The 23,853-nt window shown below is 42.6% G+C and overlaps 2 protein-coding genes and 1 non-coding gene across 7 annotated transcripts; 2 read left to right on the top strand and 1 right to left on the bottom strand.

Moving 5' to 3' along the window:
- Positions 1-319: 319 nt before the first annotated feature.
- Positions 320-12,751, top strand: fanci (FA complementation group I). The gene is made up of 37 exons (XM_007545506.2): positions 320-986; positions 1,107-1,179; positions 1,303-1,433; positions 1,905-2,058; positions 2,136-2,193; positions 2,286-2,327; positions 2,460-2,583; positions 2,689-2,774; positions 2,891-3,023; positions 3,130-3,207; positions 3,297-3,433; positions 3,521-3,701; positions 4,165-4,252; positions 4,448-4,578; positions 4,657-4,727; positions 4,821-4,935; positions 5,011-5,133; positions 5,226-5,294; positions 6,107-6,208; positions 6,295-6,486; positions 6,712-6,833; positions 7,269-7,430; positions 8,354-8,533; positions 8,656-8,822; positions 8,909-8,976; positions 9,070-9,186; positions 9,265-9,316; positions 9,407-9,534; positions 10,712-10,777; positions 10,885-10,981; positions 11,072-11,256; positions 11,346-11,402; positions 11,478-11,537; positions 11,634-11,702; positions 12,052-12,147; positions 12,255-12,356; positions 12,487-12,751. Exons 1-37 carry the CDS (start codon positions 894-896, stop codon positions 12,547-12,549), a joined length of 3,972 nt encoding a protein of 1,323 aa, XP_007545568.1. The 5' UTR covers positions 320-893; the 3' UTR covers positions 12,550-12,751.
- On the bottom strand, positions 12,584-22,892 carry polg (polymerase (DNA directed), gamma). 5 transcript variants are annotated; one of them, XM_007545509.2, is made up of 23 exons: positions 22,795-22,892; positions 21,221-21,818; positions 20,425-20,620; positions 20,178-20,345; positions 19,912-20,058; positions 19,758-19,837; positions 18,839-19,021; positions 18,144-18,286; positions 17,896-18,019; positions 17,579-17,800; positions 17,246-17,357; positions 16,820-16,900; positions 16,595-16,711; positions 16,342-16,502; positions 16,219-16,272; positions 16,028-16,145; positions 15,596-15,731; positions 15,254-15,500; positions 15,048-15,170; positions 14,778-14,946; positions 13,393-13,601; positions 13,146-13,306; positions 12,584-12,669 (listed from the first exon to the last, which is right to left on the bottom strand). In XM_007545509.2, the coding sequence occupies exons 2-23, from the start codon at positions 21,790-21,792 to the stop codon at positions 12,605-12,607; spliced, it is 3,588 nt and encodes a 1,195-aa protein (XP_007545571.1). In that variant the 5' UTR covers positions 21,793-21,818; positions 22,795-22,892; the 3' UTR covers positions 12,584-12,604. The 5 variants fall into 5 exon arrangements, with proteins under 5 accessions (XP_007545571.1, XP_007545573.1, XP_007545570.1 ...); XM_007545511.2 differs by having other exon boundaries at positions 22,783-22,867; XM_007545508.2 differs by lacking the exon at positions 22,795-22,892 and adding an exon at positions 22,467-22,502.
- A 216-nt stretch (positions 22,893-23,108) lies between these two features.
- On the top strand, positions 23,109-23,181 carry trnar-ucg (transfer RNA arginine (anticodon UCG)). Its single transcript has one exon. It is a non-coding gene; the product is annotated as a tRNA-Arg (tRNA).
- Positions 23,182-23,853: the final 672 nt, after the last annotated feature.

Raw genomic sequence — 23,853 nt, 5'->3', positions numbered from 1 at the left:
CAAACCTCTACGCTGTGATTACACCTTTTAACTATGCACTTTTTTCTCAAATAAATATTTCTTTCTACTAATCTTCAGTATGTTTCAATGCAGCACTGTACATGTACAATGAAGCACTGTATAAAAATCAAGCTTCTTGAGAAATGACATATTGTAACTTACAGTCCTTGTCGAGTTTATCAATGACTTATCTGCTGCATCACTGTCAAATCGGTAGTCTTAGCATGGACATAACTCCCCATTTACCTTTTTAAAAAACATATTTTGGTATTATATTCTTCTTTTTAAGAAGCTCGCCGTTTGGGTGTTTCCATTTGCTGTAATTTTTACTAAAATAAATGAACTTTTCCATAATAATCCGATTTATTAAGAGGCTCCTGGAACTCGTTAGGGCCCTATGTCTTACGTTTAAGGGTATGTTTAAGTGGTTACGTAGGCAACAGCGCCCTCTAGAGTAATAAAATCCGATGATCACTGAATATGGTCCAAGAAAACATCTCTACGCACAACAAACCATCATATGATTTGTTATTTTGTGTTTTAGCGTTATTTTTTAGCCGACGGATGTGATTCAATAAACTCCTGCTTGTTCAGTGACATGGTTTCCTGAGGAAGGCATGGTAAATTTGACAAAAAACATCAAACATGGCAACCTCGGACTAAAACAGGAAGTGTTCGGTGGCGGGAAATTTGCTGTTATTATGAAAACGTTGCCAAAGTCGGTTCGATATTCAGACCGACGGAGAGATTCATCCCAACAGTTTCCGCTGAATTTCAACTTTTAACAGCAGATAAATGATTCAAAAGCTGACTGGGCTTGCTGAGATTCATAACGAACAGAGTTTTTAGCCTACTTTTAGTTTCCCTGTGAGGTTTGTCACTTCGAACGGATTATGAAGGCTGAAATGGATAAAATCGTCTCTTTATCCGATGGAGAGAGCACCGTTGAGCTTCAGAAATACCTGTCATCCCTGACAAATGACCAGGTAGGCAGAATTACAAAGTGGAATTGATTCTTTTTTTCCCTTCTTTTCTTTTTTTTTTTTGCTTCTTGGTTATAATATCACCTTGTTTTCGTATTATTTTCCCCTTGAATGCTTTTCTAGCTTATTACAGCAATGACCAACAGTGCACTAAGGGGTAAGAAGGTCGGTACCATGCTCAAAGGGATACTTAAAGGTAGGCAGTCTGCTTATAATGAGACTTATCTTCAGTTAAATCGAATTTAAAGCTGAATTGAAGTGGTTCATTGTGCATCATTACATGCAGTGTGAAAAGAAGTCTGTGCTTTCTTGTCTGTAGGATCTCCCCCTGGTTCCAGTGAAGGGGCCAATCGCAGACTTCTGGTGTATGAGCATCTCATTCCTCTGTGTGAATCTGGGGATCTTCAGGCTGAGGTGGCAGCTGATATCATCGGTCTGCTGATGCTGGAGGTAAAAAAAATAATAAAAAATAGAATAGTGGAAGTATTGGAAGCGGGGTTTAAAAGTCTCCTATTTGGTATCTCTACCTTTATGCCTTGTAAAATGGATCCCTTTGCACTCTTCCTGGTTGATAGACTATCTGTGTGTAGCTGAAGTTCAGAATAAATCCAGCTGCTATTCTGTGAAGGCCTCAGAGGTTTATTAGAGAAGTTTGGTGAATAAATAGCATCACAAAGGACAAGAAACACATCAGACAGGTCAGGGAGAAAGTTGTGGAGAAATTTAGCACAGAGATAAGTTACTATCTGGACATCTAGAGATGTGTCTAGAGTAAATGTATAACTGGGAAAAAACAAAAACATATATCCTTTCCCTTCCACGTCACAATTATACATTACTTTTTGTCTGTTTATTTCATAATAAAACAATAAAATCCGTCAAAGTTTCTGGTTGTAATGTCTTTCTGTGGTTGTAACACAGACTCGCACACTGTCGGGATCATCTCTCGCCAAACTGGCTGCTCTGTTCGTCGACGCCATTAAAGCGGGGAAGATGGGCAGCGGGAAATCGCTGGAGCTGTTTCCTACGATCCTTACCGCACTCGCGGCGTGCGCAGCCTTGTCTTACGGCAAAGGTAAACGCTGGTCGGTTTTCTGAAAGAACACAGAGGCGAGGTATACATTTCAAAAACACGACTTGTTGTAATTACAGGGGAACTCAGTGGCGAAGAATACAAAAAGCAGCTGATTAACAGCCTCTGCTCAAGCAGGTGAAGACGTGTCGGCTCTTATCTAACGCCAGCCGTGTTTCACTAGTTGTGTACCATCTAAAGAGCTCATAGGTTCTTTACTTTTCATGCAGATGGGATCCACAGTGTGTTATCCACCTGACAACTATGTTCAGGTAAGCAACCTGTCAGTGGCATTTCTTAAGCGGATGAAAATCAGATTACTCTAATGTGACGGATCTTTTGTTGCACGTAGAGTATCTTTTTCTCCTCTGATGTTGCAGTTTTTCCATCTTGCCTATTCTTAGGGACGTGCCGCTGTCCGCAGAGGAGCTGCAGTTTTTGGTCGACAAAGTCCTGAGGATGTTTTCCAAGATGGATCTGCAGGAGATCCCGCCACTGGTTTATCAGCTGCTGCTTTTATCGGCCAAAGTGGGTTTGTTAATAAGTTTTGCTTTTGTTTGAAAGAAATACGTCTACATGAGTTGCCCACTTCTCAATCAGTGTAATTTTTTGGTTTTTTAATTCTTTAATTAGGGCTGTAAGAAACAGATCCTGGACGGAATCGTCAGTTACTTTAGGGACCAGGACGATCGGCAGGAAGAAGAGCAGGAGGACGGAGAGTGAGCGAGTTTTATTTATTTATTTTTCCTTCCTGGATTCACTCTCTACTCTCCGTAAATGCAGTATTCACTCGTTCTAAGTATTTGAATCCTTGTTTTTTTTTTTGTTTTTTTAGGAACTTGCATCTGGAGGTTCAGACTATTCCACAGGACCAGTTGAGGCACGTGGAGGGAACCGTCATTCTCCACGTAGTCTTTGCTATCAGACTGGATCATGAGCTCGGGAGGGAGCTCCTCAAAAGCTTTAAGGTTACAGTCAGCCTCGCTTTGCCATCCGTTTTTCGCGATTATTTTCAACATTTTGATCAAACGCGTCGTGTCGGCTGCGCTTATGGATTTGTTCGTGTTTCTGCAGACGTCGTACGGGGACTTGTGTCCGTTCAGCGTCGCCCTGTTGCTCTCAGTAGCGCGCGTCCAGCGATATGAGGAGCAGGTGGGAACAGCTTCCTTGTTTTTACTTTTTTCGGATTAAAATCTGTGTCAAATGTATTTTATTTATTTATTTATTTTTTTTGCTGGTAGGTGTTTGACCTTTTGAAAGGGGCAGTGATTAAGAGCTATAAGGACGAGCAGCTTCAACAAGGTTCGAAGTTTCTCCAGGACCTCCTGCCGGTTCACTGCAGTGTGGCGAAGATGATCCTGGACACAGTGAAGAACAGGTGAGGAAGCGTCTTGTCTTCCACCTGAAGTCTCCGGATTTGCTTTCATTGACGTCTGAACTTAACTAAACTCTCCTTCTCCTTCAGTGTGTTTGGATGGGATCACGTCACTCAGGGATTGGTGCAGCTCGGCTTCTTTCTTATGGACACGTTCGGGCCCAAACCCGGACCGTTTGGCAAGTCCACAGAGGGGCCCGTCACTGCAGCCCGGACCCCGTCTCAGCAGGCCTGCAAGCTGGGAGGACAGATGCTCCTGCAGGGCTTTAAGGTACAGTAAGGTTTACTTTTAGGCATCAGCTGTGTCAAACAAAAAAAAAAGTTCTAATGTCTTCTGAACTTGTTCACATTCTGTTAACAAACTGAAATGTTCCCTAGTGGGATTTTATTAAGGAGGAAAATGATTTAGTTTAGTTGTAGCTTTACTCTTTCCATTTTTAAATAATTGATTGAAAGGGTGTTCTATCATCTAATCTATTTCGGGATTAGGCAAACTCTGAGGAAAACTGTTTGTGCTCCATTTTATTTGTGGGAACCAGAGTAAGCGGGGCTGCATACAAGTCAGAACCCTCCATCTCTGCTCTTCTGTTTCTGCTACTCTGTGTTGGTCTGTCACATAAAATATGTTGAATTTTTGCATCAACTTTGACCAAACTTTTGCTGTAATTGTGTCATGACTGATCTGACTAAAATGTTTCTTTACTTCCTCACTGACCTGTGTTCGTCTACAACAGATGCATGAGCCAATCAGAGGCGAGATACTGGAGCAGGTCCTGAATCGTCTGGTCACAAAGACCGCCTCACCTGTCAGTCATTACTTGGGTAATCGACGTTTCCAATAGTTACGTTGGCGTTTAGATTTAGTGGCGACTCCAGTTTCACCTGAAGATTGAGAAACTAAACATATTAGAAAATTAATCTTTACATTAGCAGATTTTTGTTCCTCTCTGTGCACCTTGGATACAGTTGAAGTCGTTGCTTGTAACTAACACAGTTTTGAATGCTTTGACTTTTCAGACCTTTTCTCTGACATTGTGAGCTCTGCTCCCATGATCCTCCTGGAGTCCTCCTCCAAGGTGACGGAGACATTCGACCACCTGACCTATCTGCCTCTGGGGACCGTTCAGGGTTTCCTGAAAGCTGTCCAGGTACCTAGACACGGATCCCACGTCGAAGATGCAAAGGTTTGTGCAGTTAAGCCATTTATCTCTTGTTTTCTTTTCCAGCCTCTGCTCAAAGTCAGCATGTCTCTGAAAGATTCTTTAATTTTGGTGCTTCGCAAGGCCATGTTTTCCAGGTATGAGCAGCTTTGCTGTTAATCGGTCACATCCGATAGAGAAATGAATTACCCTCCTTACACAGTTGTTCCCTTTCTATCATCCTCCACCAGCCAGCTGGATGGCAGGAAGTCTGCAGTGACCGGCTTTTTGCTGTTGCTGAAAAACTTTAAGGTGTTGGGCAGCTTGGCTTCCAGTCAGAGTAGCCAGGCTGTCTCCTCCAGCCAGGTATTGATCCGACATCACAGACACAGACCGCTTGTTTGTGGGATATTTACAGTCCTTTTAAAACTCATCATGTAGGTCCAAGTGGACGTTCACTCTCGCTACAATTCTGCTGCCAATGAAGCTTTCTGCCTGGAGATCCTCAGCAGCCTGCGCCGCTGCCTGGGCCAGCAGGCCGATGTGCGCCTCATGCTTTATGAGGTAGACATCTTTTGATGGCATGTTTTTTTTTTTTTTTTTAGATTATTTCCTTGCTGAAGGATTGAGGGATCCAGTTCTTTTCTTATTTTCAGGGTTTCTATGATGTTCTCCGTCGCAACTCTCAGCTTGCGAGCTCCATCATGCAGACCCTCCTCTCTCAGGTTTGTACTACACCCTCTTTTTACAAAACAAAGCCGAGCAGCACCTAAACATAGATATAGTAGAGATATAAAAAAAAAAAAAATTTATAAACATGACTTTTGGTAAGTAGCTATTTTCTTGCAGCATCTCCTGACTTTTTAAGATGAACAAACATCTTCCTCTCGTGGAATGACGTGTTTTCTCGTCTTTGCCGTTTCTAAGAGGGGCTAAAGGAAACGTGCCTTTGTGTTGAATCATGTTTGTTCCTGAGGGAAGTGGGAAGTCACTGATCAGAACTTGGTATTTTATTAACATAAAAAAGTAAAGTGTGACAATGCATAAGACTGACATGACATTGTCATAATAATGACACTTTTAATGCAAAGTTGCATTAAAAATGTCAGCTGAGCATTATACGGTAAATAATTACATTTTTATGCAATGCTGCATTAAAACTTACATTAAAAGAGTAAAGTTTGCATTAGAAGTGTCATTACTTACTGACACTTAATAACTAAAGTCATAAGCATTCGTGAACACTCCTTCATGACATATTTATGACGGTGTCCGGTCAGTCTCACCCCTTCAAATAAAGTGTCGCCAATTAAATTTTTTTATTACATTTATTACGCAGGAAGAAAATTATTAGGAAGAGCAAATATTTAACATATTTCCTCCTTCACAAAGTAAATTTACTCAAAGTAAAAGTTGACGTTTTCTAAAGTATGAGATATTACGGTTACGGTACCAGTAAATTTGGATGGCTCTCTGTGTGTGTGTGTGTGTGTGTGTTTTTTATTAAAATGTGCTTATTAAGCGTTTGCGTCCTCAGGTGAGGCGATACTATGAGCCGGAACAGGACCTGCTTCCTCCCGTCAAACTGGAGCCGTGCATCACTGCTCACGGCGACCAAGTCTACCTGCAGGAGCCGCTGGTAGCCGACGGCCTTCGTTAACGCTTCGCCGTCACGTCTTGCTCGTTGTTGACGAGTCCTCTGAGGCACTTTTCGTTGCTTTTCAGGCGCATCTGGTGAGCTGTACTGTTCACTGTCTGACCTGGCTGCAGAACACACACCAAGCTGCAAACCTCAACGTGGATGACAGCGATGATGAGGCGGAGGAAGAAGACGAGGGCTACAAATCTGAATTACAGACAATCTTGGAGAGCATGACAAGGCGCATGATCAAATGTGAACTGGAGGATTTTGAACTGGTAGGAAACCTTCCCCCCACCCCCTCTAATAACGACATGTCCTTTCAATTAAGAAGCATTTATTTAGTAATTTTACTAGAACGCGTAGCTTTGGGATGGACCCATTTATACAACAGCAAAGCCTTTGCTTTCATCGCTGTGCGTCTCCATCCGTGTTGGTGTTTGATGATTAACTTGTGAAGTCAAAGCGCTTTTTGAATCTGGTGCGTTGTCTGCATCGATCAGGACAAATCGGCAGAGTTTTCTCTGGGCTCCAGCGTTGGAGTGAAGAATAACATCTTCGCTGTGCTGGTGATGGGACTCTACGAGGTCCTGATGGAGTACAACTTCATCAGAGCAAACTACAAGTAACTATCAACTCTTTGTCAGGGTTCCTGCAAGGTCTAATCCAACTTTTCTCTACTTAAAATTACATTTTGTAAAGTCTTGGATGTTTATTTTACAAGCTGTCTTGCTGTATGTTTAAGCAGTTCTGTTAAAAATATTCTTGTTTTGCTGTCCACTACTTGTTAAAAAAAAAGTGTATAGCTAGTGAATCTTTATTTGAAAATAGTCATAATGAAGCTAAGTGTAAGTGGTGTTGAACTCTGGCAATCTATAAAATCACGTAGCGTAACAAACTGGGGCCAAAAAATTCTCAAGTCGACAGTTTTCTTTCAATTTTAGATCAAATTTAAACGGTTTTATTTCAATTTCTCAACATAAAGAATCCACTCGCCGTACAGTGACGTGGTTGGAATAAAACGAGGCGCAGATGCCGAACCGTTGTCTCTGTCCTGCAGCAAAACGCGCCTTGAGGAGCTTCTCGAACTCTTCCACCGCCACCACAAACTGTCTGAGATCCTGAAGGAGAAATCCGGGAAAGGTCGAGGGCCGTCGCACAAAACGCCTCGCAGTTTGCTCTCCATGGGCTTCGTGTCGACTCTCATCACCGCCCTCTTCAGGTAAAACCTCTCGGGGGTTTCCGCACGCGGAGCATAACTCACAAGCTTTTAGTGTCACCGTTTCATAAATCGCTTTTCAGCACTCGGTTATCAATTTACCCTTTAGTAAAGCTGTGTTAAAAGCTTTCAAATTAATGTGTCCAATCTTAAATTTATTTGAGCCAAAACAATAATATCACATTAAACTAAATACTACAAGAGCTCTGGCTAAGATATATGGACACACCTTTAACGTATACATTGGAGATAAAATACGTAAACGTATATAAATTCTTTACAGACTTCAAAATACTTCAAAATAATAGAAGTAAATATATATATATTTTTAAGTGTTATACATTTATTGTTTTAGCTCATCAGAGCTTTGGCTCCCTGTTTCCCTGGGGAAAATTTCCATTGAAAAACAACAAAACTTAACCACATTTTAGTCAAATAAATAAGATAAAGAATAAAATAAGCGAATACAAAAATGTGACAAAAACAGTGATTACACTAGTTTTTAACAAATATTTAAATGTATCTGAGCCGTTAAGCTATTCCACAATTCTCAGACTTCCTTTAGCTGCTCTTCAAAATGGGAAACATGATAAAACATGTCATTCAAGTTCAGTAGATGTGCTGCAAGAAATGGCTACCTGCCCAGAATTGGAGCAAACCAGGCTGGACATGAAACAAAAGTTGTTTTTTATTTTTCTTACTATAAAGTGGTAAATTATGCAAAATAAAGAAAAATCTGCAAGAACAACAGTTCAACTTTTTTTGCGATTAGACTGCTATTTTATTATTCATTTAACATCCGACATCAGTGGATGTCAATTGAAACTCAATTGTTGAGTTTGTAGGCATCACAAGAGAACTAATAAAATGACCATTGCCGTCACTGACCTGCAACTTTCAACCAAGCGAATGTTCTTCTTTCCCAGAGACAACAGTCAAAGCAGAGAGGAGGCTCTGTCCGTGCTGCGTTCAAGCGGGGAGTTTGTGCGTTACGCTCTGAGCGTGGCGGTTCAGAAGATCCAGCAGCTGGAGGACACCGGACACACGGACGGTCCAGATGGACAGCATTCAGACAGGACTTTCCGCTTCCTCTGTGACATGACGAGGTTCAACATCCCCACGTCTTTAAGAGCCTTTCGATTTATTCATCTTTTGCTGTTTTGTAGTTTTACTTGTCCACTGCTGGGACAGCTGCAGATGACGAGTGATCTCCCCGTCTGTCTCGCAGCGTCCTGATGTGGCGCTACACCAACATCCCGCGCGCGGTGGAGGAGGCGGGGAAGAAGGAGAAGCGCTGCAGCTTGTCCCAGCTTTGTCTGGACGGTCTGCTCCGGATCTTCACAACCTGCCAGCAGCGCTGCCCAGAGAAGATGGCCCAGCTGCTCTCTGCCATGGGTTAGAGATGCATCCAATCTGTGACCCTCAGGTCACAAACTGTAGGGGGGGGAAGTACCAATCGTTCATATTGAAATCTCTTCTAGATGTTGAAGATGAAGCCGAGCAGGACGACGTTGCGGAGATGAACTACTTTTACATCAGACAGTTTCAGGTAGAGGCCTGAAAATTCCTCTTCCTTTACTATTACTTGCGCGACTGATATGTTTATGTGTAAATCTGTATTACTTTCGTTGCTTATTGACAGAGGGCGCTGTTCACTCAGTTGAGTGGGGGCGAGGAGGACTTCAACAGCCGAGAAGCCCAGCTGCTGGTCAGCATTTTGACCGTGCTCTCACGTCAGCTAAAGCCTTCTTCTAAACAGGCAAGGTGCACCGTTACATGGACACCGTCTCACTAAGCGGGGAGTGTTTTATCTAAATGATCTACTTTCAATTTGCAGTTTGTTCAGATGATCACCTGGACTGTGAAGATCTGCAAAGAAACCAGTTTTGGTTGGTGGCTTTTTTTTTTTTTAATCTGTGAGCTGGTTGAGCGCACAGGAACCGATCTGGAAGTTAACTCTCTTTCTTTTTTTGTTTTAGAGGACTCTGCGTTCTGTAAAGGGCTTCTGTCGCTTCTCTTCAGCTTGCAGGTCCTCTACAAGACTCCGGCGAGTCTGTTGCTGGAGCTTTGTCAAGACATTCACAGCCAGTTGGGAGACATTGATCAGGTGATGGACGCTGCTACACTTTTTCAGGGTGCGGATGTCCTTTAGAGCGGTTTTAAGTGTTAAACTGGGTGACGCGTTATAAAATATAAGGCTTTCGAACTGTGTAATTTCCCCATCAGTGCTCCATCGGAGACCACAGCATCATGTCACCCAGTGGGTGTAAGTTCTGCGTTAACGCTCCTTGTGTGGCAAGATGTGATGAAAAATGTTCTAAAACTTCAGAGTTTACTTCATAAGCAAGATGGTCTTTTTCCTGTACATTTTAGAAAATATATCCAGGATTGTTTACCTATTTTTATGCATTTTTTTAATTATGTTTTTGGTTCCCATCTTACAGCACCACCCACTCTAATTTTCATCCCTTGTTGAATATTGTCCCTTTAAAAATGAATCTTTTAATGGCACCAGCACATTTTTTTAAATTTTCCTAACATTTTACTCATTATATGAAAAACTGATTGTTTTTTTTATTTTTTTTTTATAAATACCTTCTTTAAAAAGAATATTTTATATTTAATTGTTAAAGTAAATCAGCAATGTGTGTCTCTGGGGAATAAAAACCCGAATAAGACGACAGAGTTTCCAGCTCCAAGCACTGTGAGTAGGATGTGACGGAGGTAGCAGACGGATGCTCCTGGGTCACCAACACCTCATAAAAAAAACAGTTTGTTTTGATGCCAGGAAAGCATTTTTAATGCTTAATATGACTCTTCCGGGACTTTAACTGGAACATTTCGTTTGGTTAGATACGACTGAAGCCACAAGAACAGAGAAATTCGTCTTTGGAATTTGAACCAGAAGAGATTTCTAAATACTTCTTCTGAAGTTTTGATGGTTTCTTTTCCACCTGCCACAATGACCTAAATCCTAAGAGATCATCTACAGATCTGGAGGGTCTCTAGAGGTAAATCCTGGAGATGTAGCCAAAGATCCCTCTTGCTCCAACCCTAAATCATGTCACAGACGTCGAGGAAGAGTCGAAATGAAGAGCAAAACGGCAACGGTGTGAGTGCCAAGAATTGCGGGAAAGATTTTTTTTTTTAAAAGCAAAAGATGATGCTACACATTTTCCAGAGGAAGGTGCCAATAAATGCGGACGGCGCTCCACCAGCCAAACAATACAGCATGTTTGTTTTTTAATCAACCCTGCTTTGTTTTTTTCCCCCTCTCTAATCAGGATGTAGAAGTGGAGAAGCAGTGTCACTTTTCCATCGTTAACATGAAAACGGCAACAGCAGCAGCAGTACGTATCCGTTTTCCAGCTGCAGGTCTTGGAGTCATTGTGAAATTCCTCCTCCGGTATCTCCAAGCCGTCTCCTCCCGTTTTTGACTTGCAAAATCTCTCCCCAGCTGCTCGTCCTGACTCAGGTTGACCGAGTGCTGGATGAAGTGGACTGGCTCATTGCCAGGAAGAAAAGCCAAACAGCTTCTGAGAAACCCGGCTCTGGTACGATCCCCTTTTCCAAAGACGCGTAGTTGGATTATCGATCCACAGCCTTCGGACAGTTGAACAGAGCCTGAACTTCTCTGGTTGCAGCCGACGCCTCCCAGGCTGCGGGCCAGCAAGACCCGGTTGAGAAGGCGGTGACCCTGCAGCTGGGAACTCTGCTGACCGCATTAAACGAGCTGGTCCAGACGGCCCTTCTTCCTGGGAACTGCACCGTAACACTGCTGAGAGAGCTGAGTCGCACCTACGCCACCCTCACCACCCTGGTCAAATACGTGTGTATCTGCCCGGCTGATCATTTCAGCGACTGTGCATCAGTGTCCCGGTGTGACGCTTCCTTTTGTCTGTTAAATCTACACTGCAGTACATCCAGGCGTGTGCCAGCCAGCACGGGTCACTGCCAAGCAGATTTGAGAAACTGGTAAGTCTGAAGTTTTACTACTTGGTTTTAATTTCCTTTATAGTTTGTTTTTTATTTAAGGCTTCCTCTATGCAGGTGAAGCTATCCGGTTCCCACCTGACCCCGCAGTGCTACTCCTTCATCACTTACGCCCAAGTATAGTCACCATCAGTTTGGTGTTATAAAGGCCAGCCTCGTCCTCCACAGGAAGCATTAAGTTTTTCTGTTTTTTTTTCTTTTTTCCTTGGTTAGAGTGGAGAATCCAACCCTGGCGATGACAAGAAGAAGAAGAAAAGGAACGAGGTGAACGCTGCTGCGTCGGTGAGGAATTTAACCGTGTAGAAATGAATCGCCAAACCTGACGTGGCTGAGATCTATCTATTTTTTTAAAAATGGTGCAAAAGCAACAGAGATGAATGTGAAGCAAATCCAAGAGCTTTGTAAAGATAAACTCTCAAGGACCCGGGTATCGCTGCGCTTGGTTAGCCAGATAACATGCCTGATCAAAAAGTCAAAGAAAAATCCGTGGAGGATTTTAACAGGAATTTTGGAGACCGTAGACGAGCTGGAGGAGGATATGGGTTTTGAATTAATGAGATCAACTTTGCAGTGATTAGTTCACAGGCTTTCTATTATTGTTGATTTTGAATATTTACTTTTCTCTGGGCAGGCAAAGCTTCTCCGTGAGACAACGGCCATCCCCAACCTGATCTTCAGCATCGAGCAGTATGAGAAGTACCTCATCACTCTCTCAAAGAAGTCAAAGGTCTGTTTAAACCGGTTTAATAAACAAAACACATAAATATTTAACAAGAAACTCGTGTGGAAATTGGGGCTCAGCCAGCATCTTATGATTTGTGCTCGTTTTTCCAGGTCAACCTGATGCAGTACATGAAGCTGAGCACCTCGAGAGATTTCCGCATCAACGCCGCCACCTTGGATGCGGCCCTGCAGGAGCAGGAGGAAACCGGGGAGGTCGGTGAAAACTTCACATGATCCCTCAAATAGATTTATCCCTGATGTGACAAAAACCTAAAACATCCTTGCGATTTTAGTTTTCAAGAGACCCGTCCGTCAAACGTGGCTCGTCTTTCTTATTTCTCAGACTCAGGAGTCGCAGGACGCAGAGGAGAGCCAGGAGCCCAAGCGGAAGAAGAGAAAACAGTGAGCTGGAAACGACTCCTTTCCTCGACATCACGAACCTGCCGGTCAGCAGGAAACGGCTACCTGCCTTTGCTCAGGGAGCCTTTGGTGATGCTGAGGATTTGGTTCATGTCCAGGGCCTCACCTGTGGAAAGTTTTGCACACTTTGTTTAATAATCTGTTATATGTATGTCAATTCATTAAAAGAAGCATCTTTTAAATATGAAGTGAACAGTTTTATTTAATTAAAATAGGAATTAGTTTCTTCCTGCTTTTCATAATTTAGACAATTTTCAACAATTCAGCTTCTTTTGCTGAATTTCCCCGATAAACAAAACTTGTTTGTTTTTGAGTAGAAGATGGTGTAGGCGTAGCAGAGAACAGTTTTCACTTTATAACACACTAACGTCAGGGAAAGATTAGAATGCACACAGTAAGAGTCGCGAATACAACTCCAAACCACTAAGTGGCTCGGAGTTTTATTCTGAATCCTTTTGGCAAAATAAATAGTTCCTGTTGCATTTCAGACTTCCTCCTGTCTTTTCTGTGCTGTGGATGTATTAAAAACATTCTTTACTGACCAAAATGTTGGCATTTAAAGACAAAAGGACCGGAGCTCACCAGGTGGAATACCGTATCGCCTCTCCATACCGGTGGGGTTGGAGGGAGTCACACAGTCCATAGTAACTTCCTTCCTCAGACATTGGTCAATGTCGACCGCGCTGAAGAACGCCACCGACTGTGGAAGGTCCTGCATGCCTAACGCATGGGCAAACATACACCTGTAATTAAAAAAATTTAAAAAAAGCAATGATAAATAAACTGTGGAGCGATAATGAATACAATCAGAAGTGTTCTGCACAGTGACCTTGTCAGCAGGTTTGTGATCTGCAGCGCCAGCGCTGCTCTGTAACGATCTTCGCTGCGGACGAGGTAACGCACTTCGTCGTGGATGCTGACGCAGAAACGGCCGTCGATGTTGTACTCCTCGAAGAGCCACTTCATGGCCACCAGCATCAGGTGCAGGTAGTCCACCGCGGAGCTCTGGACCGCCCAGTTCACTCTGCTGGTGATAAACTGGAAAGTCGAATTAGGATTTAGATGAGAACAAGGGGCGCACAGAAATCAGCATGAGACTAAAAGTTGACTTAATGCTGGATCAGTCAATGCAGCATATATAGGCTACACCTCCTCTGCAGAGTGGAAGATATTACTGAATAAATAAAGAGTCGGCTGTAATCACTATCAGTGAGATGAAGCCTTAAGGATCTAAAAAAACAAAAAACTGCATTTTTAGCATGGCTGCTGTTAATTTGGACGACCACAAGAGGGCGATAGACTATAACAGAAGGCTCCTGATGAAAAGCCATGCTTTGATTGTAAAACATGCATTAAGAAATACTGGCAGCTTCAGAGTCAGAGGTAAGGATCCACATATTGTACAGAGAACACACAGACTAATAATTACTGTTAGCTATGCTAGTTGCTAATATAAAAGACTAAAATATCTGTGATTCTTTTGCCACAGTTAAACGGTTTCACTAGTATTCAAAAACACAGTGTGACGTCACCTGTGGTCCTAATAAATTGCAAGAAGCAGCTTTTTGTACAGTCGTGCTAAATAATGAAGGATTTAGCAATCGTAACACATGAGTGATTGGCCAATGTTATTTTTTATTAAAAGAAACGAATGAATATTTGAGAATGTGGCGGCACGCTTCACATTTTCAGGGAAGAAAAAAGGAGAAAGAAATGGAATCTGTCCAGTTTGGAGATGCGATGGAATACCTTTAACTTTGTGTGATTCAGAATAAGTCAGCACTGTAACTGTAGTTTTTTTTTTTACTTAGCATATACATTTTATGAATAAGGTTTTGAATATCAAGAAAGGGAGCACATTTGTAAAGTTCTGAAAGAGAAATTGGATAAAACTGGTTTTAACAAGTCAAAACTACAAAATTTTGAGAAACCTTTGATTAATCTGTAACTTTCTGTTTCCCTGATGTTTAAATACAATATGACGCAGAGTCTTATTGTTATATGCTCTCCAAGGCAGGAAAGACATGAGAACGTTCCATTCTATCAAAGCGTGTGTTCATCTTCAAGTTCTATAAAAACGGCATCCAACTCATAATACGGGAACAAAAACACATTTATTGCTGACGTAAGTACCAAAAAGATTCAGTATGTCATATTTGACGGCCCATTTATATTAATAATGAACATAGCATTAGTTTTTTTTTACTGTCTCACCTCATCTTTTACGGCCTTGGGCTCCAGAGCTCTGCTGATCCTGCAGCCTAGAACAGGAGTGGCCGGCTGCGCTGAATGAGCGATGCTCTCCAGCTTGTTGAACATGTCCGACTCCGTGCCTCCGGCCCAGACGCGTTTGGCCACAACGTCCCACTTCTTTCGCCGGGAGCTGAGACGTTACGGCAAGCACGCACGGAAGATGAGAGGCGGCGGTGTCCAGAGACGGAGTAGCGGAAAGCTACTGAGCTTTGATTATACTCGCTCTGTTACCTCTGCGATGCAAGTCTACTGATCCTCCGCAGCTCCTCCAACGAGACGCTTCCATCCTCCTCCCTTTGCACATCTATGCCCAGCTCATCGACGAGCCACTCGCCCTCCTCCGATAGATGGTATCTGACGAGAAAAATATATAAAAACGGCAACCGCCTCCAACTAACTCCAGCTGAAACCTTCTCCGTTCACGCCGCTGAGCTCACCTGCGTACGCCCTTGGTTAGAGCATACATCTGCCTGGCCTTGCTGGCAGCTTCTGTCTGATTGAGGCGGTGGTTGAACTGCATCAGCAGCCTCTCGGCAAACGGCTGTCCTGCCCCGTATATCCGCCCGTAGTTGAACACCTTGGCGTGTTCTCTGCTGATGCCCACAGCGTCTGCGGTCCTGCTGTGCAGGTCGGTCCCCTGACTTTTCTTTCCTTGAAGGGTCATCCAGCCAAATGCTGTGCAACCTGGCCCACAGATATTCAGGCAAGATTGCAAGTAAAAAACTGCATTTTTTTTTTTTTTTAGTAATGCAGCCCAATTTTATAGGGATTTATTTTACCGTGCATGCCAGCAAAGTGAGCCTCTCCGAGTACAGCAGCAATCCAGAGCTCCTGAGAGTCTACGTCTGCTCCAACCAGGTGATATCCAGGCGGTACCTGAACCATGGCTTTCATTTCACTGCCTACCCGGTCCCTCTGAGGAGGAAACAAAAGCTGATTTTAAATATAATGTCATTTAGTCTAAAACCGACTAGGAAACTGATGATTTTACACTCTTCAAACAGGCTTATAATATAAACTAAAGCATAATATGGCCACTACCATGATCAACAGCTGGTAATATGGTTTAGAAGTCTCATCCAAAAATGTTTTGTTTTTTTTCTCTTCAAATGAAACAGTTTGAGAAAAAGCATCATTCGAACTGCTCTTTAAAATGTTTGTCAGCTTCTTGCAGACTTTGTCCGACTTCTAACATCAGCTCGTCTTCTTACCCGAGCATTACTGGCGGTCAGCCATGTTGGCTCCACAGCCCTGCGGGTCACAGTCCCAGCTGTGATGACCTGAGGCAGGATGGCCCCATACTGGCCCTCTTCATCATAGTCCTTATGCCTTTCGGAAGACCCAAAGTTAGATGCATAATAGTTTTGTTTTTGTTCCTGGAATGGCAAAGCGCCATACACACCTGCTGACGTTACGAGGAAGTTCTCCTTTCCGTAGCCACAGCACCATCTGAGAACTTTGAGGAGGCAAAAGTTAAACCCACGTTCAGTTCTGGCTGTGATCCGAACAGCAGATGGGTGGGTACCTTATCCGTTTGTGAGCGTTCCTCCAGAAAGACATCATCTTGTTGATCTCCAGAGCTCGTGTTGCGTTGGTTCCACCTCTCCCTGCTCTTAACGTACCGTCCTCCATTTTAGCCAAGAAGTCCTTTGAAAAAGGGCTGCCTACATTGTTGTGATTACCGTCCTGTTGGAGCGATTAGTCAGAGTGGGAAAAATAAATAAAAAACAACCCAATGGAGCCATTAAGGGCACCAAAGTGAAATTAAAGTTGCTCACCTTGTGAGGTAATTTAAAAAACCAGCAACCTGGAATATCTACGTCGTTGTAGGGGCCGTTTCCATGGTGATAGTGGCAGCGACTCTCCTCGCTGAGAGAAAAGGGATCGTGGGACTGCTGGTAAGGGATAAAATGAGTGGAATAGAATAAATCCCAGCTGAAAACGTAATGGGCCAAAAAAAATCTAACTCCATAACAAGAAAGAACTGGTCGGTCCATACTGACCGTCGTCAACTTTTTCTCGTTTTTTACCACTCTGGCTCCGTTTTCTTCTGGGAAATGTTCCAAGGAGCTCAACTCCTCCACCTTTAAGCGCAGAAAAACACAAAACATATCACAGTCAGTACAAGTCATTGCAGAAAATGTAGACACAAATCAATCAATCAATCAAATTTTATTTGTATAGCACATTTCAGCAGCAAGGCATTTCAAAGTGCTTTACATAATAATAAAAAAAACAGCATGTGACATTGAATAAACAGTAAGAAAGAGAAAGAGATTTTGAAAAAAATAAAAAAATAAGAAATTAATTACTCGTAGCAATACTGACTGAAGAACCAGAAGTCAAAATGAGCTAAACAATCATATTAGTGCTTCCTTGGGGGGACAAATATTTAAATTAACACTGTAATTCTTTTATTTGTTAAGCACCTTCGTCCACACTGTGCTGTCGGTCCACACAGGCTCATCTGAAGGGTTTAGATGCTCAGGCTGCTCCTTGCTGTTCTGCTCACAATATTCTTTATATATCCTTTCAATGACTCTGTGAAAACACACGTTTAAAACTGAGGTTAAATGATCAGCACAATAGTAGGCAATGAGTCTCGTTGCAGAATATTGTTTTACACATAAATTAAAAGGAGGATATCCTTAGCGGAAGATGAATATTAATGACTAAGAACAATATTTCACAAAAAAAATGAACATTTTCCTGTGCAGTCCGTGTGTCGAGTCTTTTTACTCGAAGAGCACCAAGTCAAGCACCTGTGTGGGCACAGAGACTCAAGATTTTCCTCCTGAGGATTCAGATTATCCCTCCGCCCGGGAACCAGGTATCCCCAGCCGTGTTTCTCCGTGTAATGCAGGGGGAAGCCGTCCCACGTCAGGCCCATCAGTTTCGGCGTCAGCCTCATCTGCAGGCTGATGAGGCTGGCTCCCGGCGACCAGCTGTCTTCTGACATCTTCTCACACAGCTTACGATACCACCTAGAGAGCGTCAGGTCGAAGAAGGAGAGGCTTTCAGAAAGAAAAGAGGGAAATGCCCAGTAACAGGTGACTGTGGTGTTCTGGAATAATCTTACGCTGGATGTCCAGGAAGATGTTGCCTTCTCTTAGGAAGACGACTCACTGTTTCCTTGAGTTTCTCAACGGCCAGCCTGCTGGAGCAAGGACCTGCCATCTCCTCCTCAGATGGCGGGCCTGGGTCTGAAAAACAATAACCAGCTGCTTTAGTTTTTTTTTTGTTTTTTTGTTTTTTTTTAGGGGGGGGATCGTCATTAACTTCAAAAACTTGCAGTAGTAAAATAAAAATTTTTAAGAAATGACATACCATCTTCCCAGTCTGGAAGCAGAGTGGAAGTCTTTGCTACAGCTGCGTTTTTGGAGTTTTTCTTCTTGCTGGCAGCGACTTTCTTCTGCTTGAACTCCTGAACGTCCCACTCAAGATCCCAAAGCCAGGGGTCTTCTTTGTACCTTAAAATATAAACCATGTGATTTTTTATTTTTTTTTAATCCATAACAGCGTTGCATAGAGAGTTATCAATCTAACAACCCAAAGAGCCCAGCCAAATAAAACTGATCTAAAGCTGCGAGGGCTAAATGACCCTTGAAAATAATAAATGAAACCATTTGAAATTTGGTTCCATTTTGGAAATAAGGAACCACCATGAACGTTCCATACTTACGAAAATAACATGAAAAACCTAACAAAACTTTCAACCTTATAACAAAACTACTAGTTTTATTTTGGAATTTCAATTTAAATATTGCATAAAATTACATGGAAAAATCCCCAAAACAACTTTTTTTTTTTTTTTTAATTACTGTCATATTTGAAAACATTGCTTGGTTACTTATCATTTCTGATCCCAGCTATTAAGAGTGGGGGGTATAAAGGGAACAGATGAGTAGATGACATGTAAACATATGGCCTATCCAGAAGTATTACCTTAAGACACAATCTGAAATAGAATGAAATGCTATAACACAGCCAACAGCATGGGACTTTATCAGTTACTCTCTGACCGGTCATCCTGCAGGAGTTGACAGGCATCGTCGGCTAGAATCATCAGAGACTTCTTCATCTCCCTCTCAAGCTCTTCGTAGACATCTTGGGAGTCCTCCAGGTAGCGGTCCCAGTTCTGGTTGACGGGAAGGTAGCTGACACCCATCTCCAGCATCCCAGCAAACGTCACTGGATGCGGACACCTTACCAAATGCAGAGGAGGCGATTAAGTTTTTCACAGCAGCGAAAGATGACTCTTCAAACTAAATACATCATGATATGACTCCAAAACACCTAGAAGGACACCAAATACAAACAAGCAATACGGGACAGAGATCATCTGTCCCTGACCTCTAATCTAATACTAAATCTTACAAATTTACTGCCTGACAAACTTACACTTTTCAACATTTTGCTGCGTTGCACCCCCAAATTTTAACATATTTTATTTTGACTATAATTTACGGGACAAAAAACACACAGTTTTCAACATTTGGTTTAGTTGAACGAGACCAAAACTGATATTTACAACCAACACACAAACTACTATGTGTGGCAGAAAACTAACTCTGCACATCATACTGAACACACAATACTAACAGTGAAACATGGCAGTGGCAGCATGATGCTGCTGGAATGCTTTACTTCACCAGAAAGAGCAGCCCTAGTGCAGATGCTCTCCGTTCAATCTGACTTAGCCCGAGTGATTTTGCAAAAAAAAAAAAGAATGGTCAAAAAATGTCCAGCTCTAGATATGCACTTGGAGCTGTAAATGCAATGAAATGTAGTTCTGCAAAGTATCGACTCAGAGGAGCTGAAAACAGTTGCACACTTCATTTATCGGATTTTCATTTCCAACCACTGTGCAACGCGTACAAGTTGAAGGGGTATAGATGCTTTTGCACAACTTCTGGTGTTTATGTTCGTGGGTCTGCCAACCTCTCCATGAAGAGGGGCAGCTGCTCTGTGAAGACCTGCTGCGTGGCCTCAACATCCAAAGCGCAGTACTGCATTAGCTCCTGTAGATGGCAGCAAAAGCACATTAATACTCCATAACTCCAGTTAATATTCAAACTTTTTATTCATTTCCAACCTGAAAGTTGTTCCTGACGTCAGCCATCGTTCCTTTCACAAAAATGTCTCTGGCCTCTTTCTGCAGTGGCGGCCCTCCCACATATAGAGCATGGACGTCGGCTAGATTGTTAATGCTGCTCATGTCCACCCAGGCCCAGGAGCCAATCTGTCAACAAAACATGGAGATTTTTTTAATGCAAAAAAAAAACAACAAAAAAACAACTTTACAAAATCAAAATTCAATTTATAAGTTTTACAAGTAAATTAGAGTGAAACAACACAAACCATTGGGCCTTCCCTCTTCTGTCCAGCTTTCTTAATGTGCTCCTTAACCTCCTGAAGGCCCCTCTTCTTACCCAGCTTGTTGGCCATCCACAGCGTGCGCTGGAAGGCCGTCAACCCAGAGATGGCCATATGAAGGCTCATGGTGTCCATGAAGCGTGTATTTGGACCCTGAATGCAACAAAATGGATGCCTTAGTCGACATAAACTGACAGATTAAAGAAAAGCACAAAAGAACAACGAACCTAACCTTCAGAAGGTACTGCTCCTTGATGAAAGATCGATCAAAGCTGACGTTGTGACCCACTATGAGCCTCTCCTTCCACTGACCGCCTGGAGGGCGGGAAGAGTTAAACGGCGTCTCCAGGGGAATGAGGTCTGCAAGAGTGAGCTGGTTTGACCAAGAGTACCGCTCCTCAATTAGACGCTTACTGCACCAGGAGTACCTGACGAGACAAAGGAAGTTAGACTCTCAGCACACACACAGTGCCTCGCACTGCTTAAACGTTGTTCACAAATTTATCAAGCCGTGGACTAAAAACTTCAATGTATTTTTATTTGAATTTAAGTGACTGACAAAGATAAAGTAGTGAATAACTCTGAAGTGGGAGGAAAATAGCTTTGAAATACATTTGAGAAGGTTTGTTAGAGAACAAAGGGCATCATGAAGATCAAGGAGCCCAGTGGGCAGGTCAGAGGTGATGTAGTAGAGAAAGTTTAGGGCAGGTGAGTCTTCAAGATGTTGACTATGACAGTCCGAATACATCAACATGCCACATATTGCATATAAGCGAGCCACATTTCAAAATAGTTATTTGTAAAAAAAATAAATAAATAAATAAATAATTAAAAATGTATTGAAAACCATGATTCCTTTTCTAAAAGCTTCGTAGTTATATGTTTGTTTGTGTTGGTCTGTCACCTAAAATCTCAGTTGTGGTGGGAATGTGACAAAATGTGAAAACATTTAAGAGTCATGATGAAGGCAAAATAACCACAACGGTTTTCCCATTTTTACATGTTATATGTTGATATTTGTTTCTCACCAGTTGGTAGGAGAAAGAGCGACAGCCAGCGTAGGGCACTGCCCCTCCGTTGTGCACACCTCCACATCAAACACTAGCGCGGACTCGTCTGGGAAATCCACTTTCTGACTTTCCCCACCAGGCCCATAGCGGGTCCAGCCCACCTCCCAGCTCCATTCCTGAGGCATGGGTGGGGGGTCGGCCTGCTGCAGCTTCGAGGCGGCCTCCAGGTAGGGAAGGCTCTGCTTCTCGGCCAAGATGCGGAAGTGGTCATCTATGTTTTTCCCAAACATCCGCGGAAGCTTGAGGTCGACATCAGGCAGCAGTGAGGTTTCCTTCCCCCACAGATTGTGATTCTGCAAGTGCCTTATGCTGCGCTCCACAGCTTCCTCCCTGTACTCTGGCTCAATGCCACGAAAGATTTGCTCGTGGAGGTTTCTGGAAAGCATCTGGATGTTGAGGGGGTTCAGGCGGGTCTCCGTCGAGTCCTCGCCCTGCTGTGAGCAAGGTTTGGTGGAGTAGAAGGACTTTAGACGCCTCCATCGCAGAGAGACAAACGTCCTCTTGAGAGGACAGCGTGACAAATGCAACATCACCTCATGCGGACGTCTCACCAGAGCTGTAGGACAAGCAGATAGCAACAAATTAACCTCACATGACTTCTTTGATAATGAAACAATATCCAGAAGTATAAATTTCCACTGTCAGATTTCACACAAAAAAAAAAAGCTTTCAAAAAGTGTACTGAAGAAAACACAGCAAATTCTTCCTTGGGTGTATTTGGATCAGTGACATCATACGTGTCACAAGAGCTAAACTGGTCAGCTAACAGTTACATCAGATCCAGGGAGACTTTTGACATATTTCAACATAGATTCTGAAGCGTCTGAGTTGTGTTGAGTTGTGTTTAGGTAAAATGGGTTCTGGCTGTACATGTCTGAGCCAGTGTTTAAGTCTGAATCTGATCAACCCCAATGAAAGCCAAAGCTGAAGCAAACCTACACGACGACAGCAATCACCACTAGAACTTTACCTTGTACAAATCTGTTGATATACTTGGTCGAATTTTTCATTATAATTCGCATGATTCTTTGTCAGTCATAAGATCAATGACAGCCATTAAATTGAATTTGCTTCACAACCCGCTTAGGGTTGGGGTTATCGCTGCTGCTTACGATCTTTTTTCTACCTCACTTTTTTCCTTCTATTCAACTTTCTATTAATATAACTGGATGCAACTTTCAGATGCATCCCTGCTTCAACACACCTGAATCAAATGAATGGCTCGTTATCAGGCCTCTGTAGAGCTGACCCCGGTCTGATGGAGTAAGGATACTTCTAAAACTTGCAGGATGGTAGCTCTCGAGGACTGGACTTGGGCACCCCTGGTTTATAGGCACCAGCCTCCTCGCAATTCTAGGACCTCTGCAAATATAAATGAGCCTCAATTCTTTTTCACCACAAAAACAGTGTTTACAAACCCTGCTCCCACGTGTTAATCTTTAAGTAACTTACTCTATAATCATTAAACGTAGCTTTTTTTTTTGTTTAACTCGGTGACAGAGGACAAGAGAGAAACGCACACTTTAGCTTACTTGTTTCAGGCGGTGGGATTTATTGTGAAGTCCGCCTGTAACCGAACGAAGGCATCTTTGCGTCCCATCCAGTTTGAGTTTTAACACTAAATCCAAAAGGTTAAACTATAGCGACACCACGCGGTCTGGATGATTCATAAACCTTTAAGACGCGTTAAATAAATACATAGGATAAAGACTTGTACGGAAATGACGGTTCTTGTTTCTTTTGCAAACCACTCCATACGCACGTCATCCTTTATAAAAACAAAACGGAATAACCAGCTAAATGGTAGACATTGATATTTGTGAATGTTCACATACCTGTACGTCGGGGCCGCGTGGCCTAATGGATAAGGCGTCTGACTTCGGATCAGAAGATTGCAGGTTCGAGTCCTGCCGCGGTCGCATTTTTTATTTTTATTTTATTTTAACCTTGATGTTTGTGTCAAGTCTTTTCATTGATTTAAATAATCCCCGAGCTGCTGTTCAACCAGCCAAGCATTTGACATTACAGACAGTGGAAACTGTAGAAATTATTAGATTTATTTTGACATATGGAATCTGGTTTCTGATGTGGACTCAAAGGCGGAGGACGCCTGGTTGTCGGTCTTGTTTTAGTGCTGCACTTGGCCCTCTCACCCCACTGGATTACTTTGCACATACTATTTGCAAGTACGGAGCGAAATGCATTTTCTAAACTATAAATGCTATTTTAAATCATTTGTGGTCTTTTAATTTTTAGAGGACCATACTGTTGGCGGGCAGGAGGGGGAGTAGAGAGCCGTGGGGATAAGCGGCACTGCAGTATATAGACTGCTAAAAATCCTGTCTGAGTCTTTTACATCTTCATTTTCCTTTATCAATAATTGGTGGTTTTACTCTTTAACAATTGCTAGAGTTTGCTATTATTTATATTCTTTTGGTGGACCATACGTAAATGAATGGTTTTTATTGTCCATTTTACCACCTTTGTGGGGGAGAAAAGAGGAGTTACTAACATGATATGCTAATGTGAGCTTCTCCAGTCATTATGTTCAGTCATATTCTGTTTTCAGAATTACAGGAGTCTGATTTACA

This window comes from Poecilia formosa, unplaced genomic scaffold, assembly GCF_000485575.1.
Source record: "Poecilia formosa unplaced genomic scaffold, Poecilia_formosa-5.1.2 Scaffold13, whole genome shotgun sequence".
Taxonomy (NCBI): Eukaryota; Metazoa; Chordata; class Actinopteri; order Cyprinodontiformes; family Poeciliidae; genus Poecilia; species Poecilia formosa.
The sequence above is the reverse complement of the archived record's forward strand: the minus strand, read 5'-3'. Positions and strand labels throughout refer to the sequence as shown.

Excerpts from the sequence above, each read along its gene's own strand:
- fanci (XM_007545506.2), top strand. The coding sequence starts at position 894 with ATGAAGGCTGAAATGGATAAAATCGTCTCTTTATCCGATGGAGAGAGC. Across the intron at positions 2,194-2,285 it reads AACAGCCTCTGCTCAAGCAG|ATGGGATCCACAGTGTGTTA; the intron begins GTGAAGACGTGT and ends CTTTTCATGCAG. Across the intron at positions 10,778-10,884 it reads AAACGGCAACAGCAGCAGCA|CTGCTCGTCCTGACTCAGGT; the intron begins GTACGTATCCGT and ends ATCTCTCCCCAG.
- polg (XM_016668043.1), bottom strand. The coding sequence starts at position 22,284 with ATGCGAATTATAATGAAAAATTCGACCAAGTATATCAACAGATTTGTA. Across the intron at positions 17,358-17,578 it reads GAGTCTCTGTGCCCACACAG|AGTCATTGAAAGGATATATA; the intron begins GTGCTTGACTTG and ends GTGTTTTCACAG. Across the intron at positions 15,171-15,253 it reads CTAACCAAGGGCGTACGCAG|ATACCATCTATCGGAGGAGG; the intron begins GTGAGCTCAGCG and ends TTTTCTCGTCAG.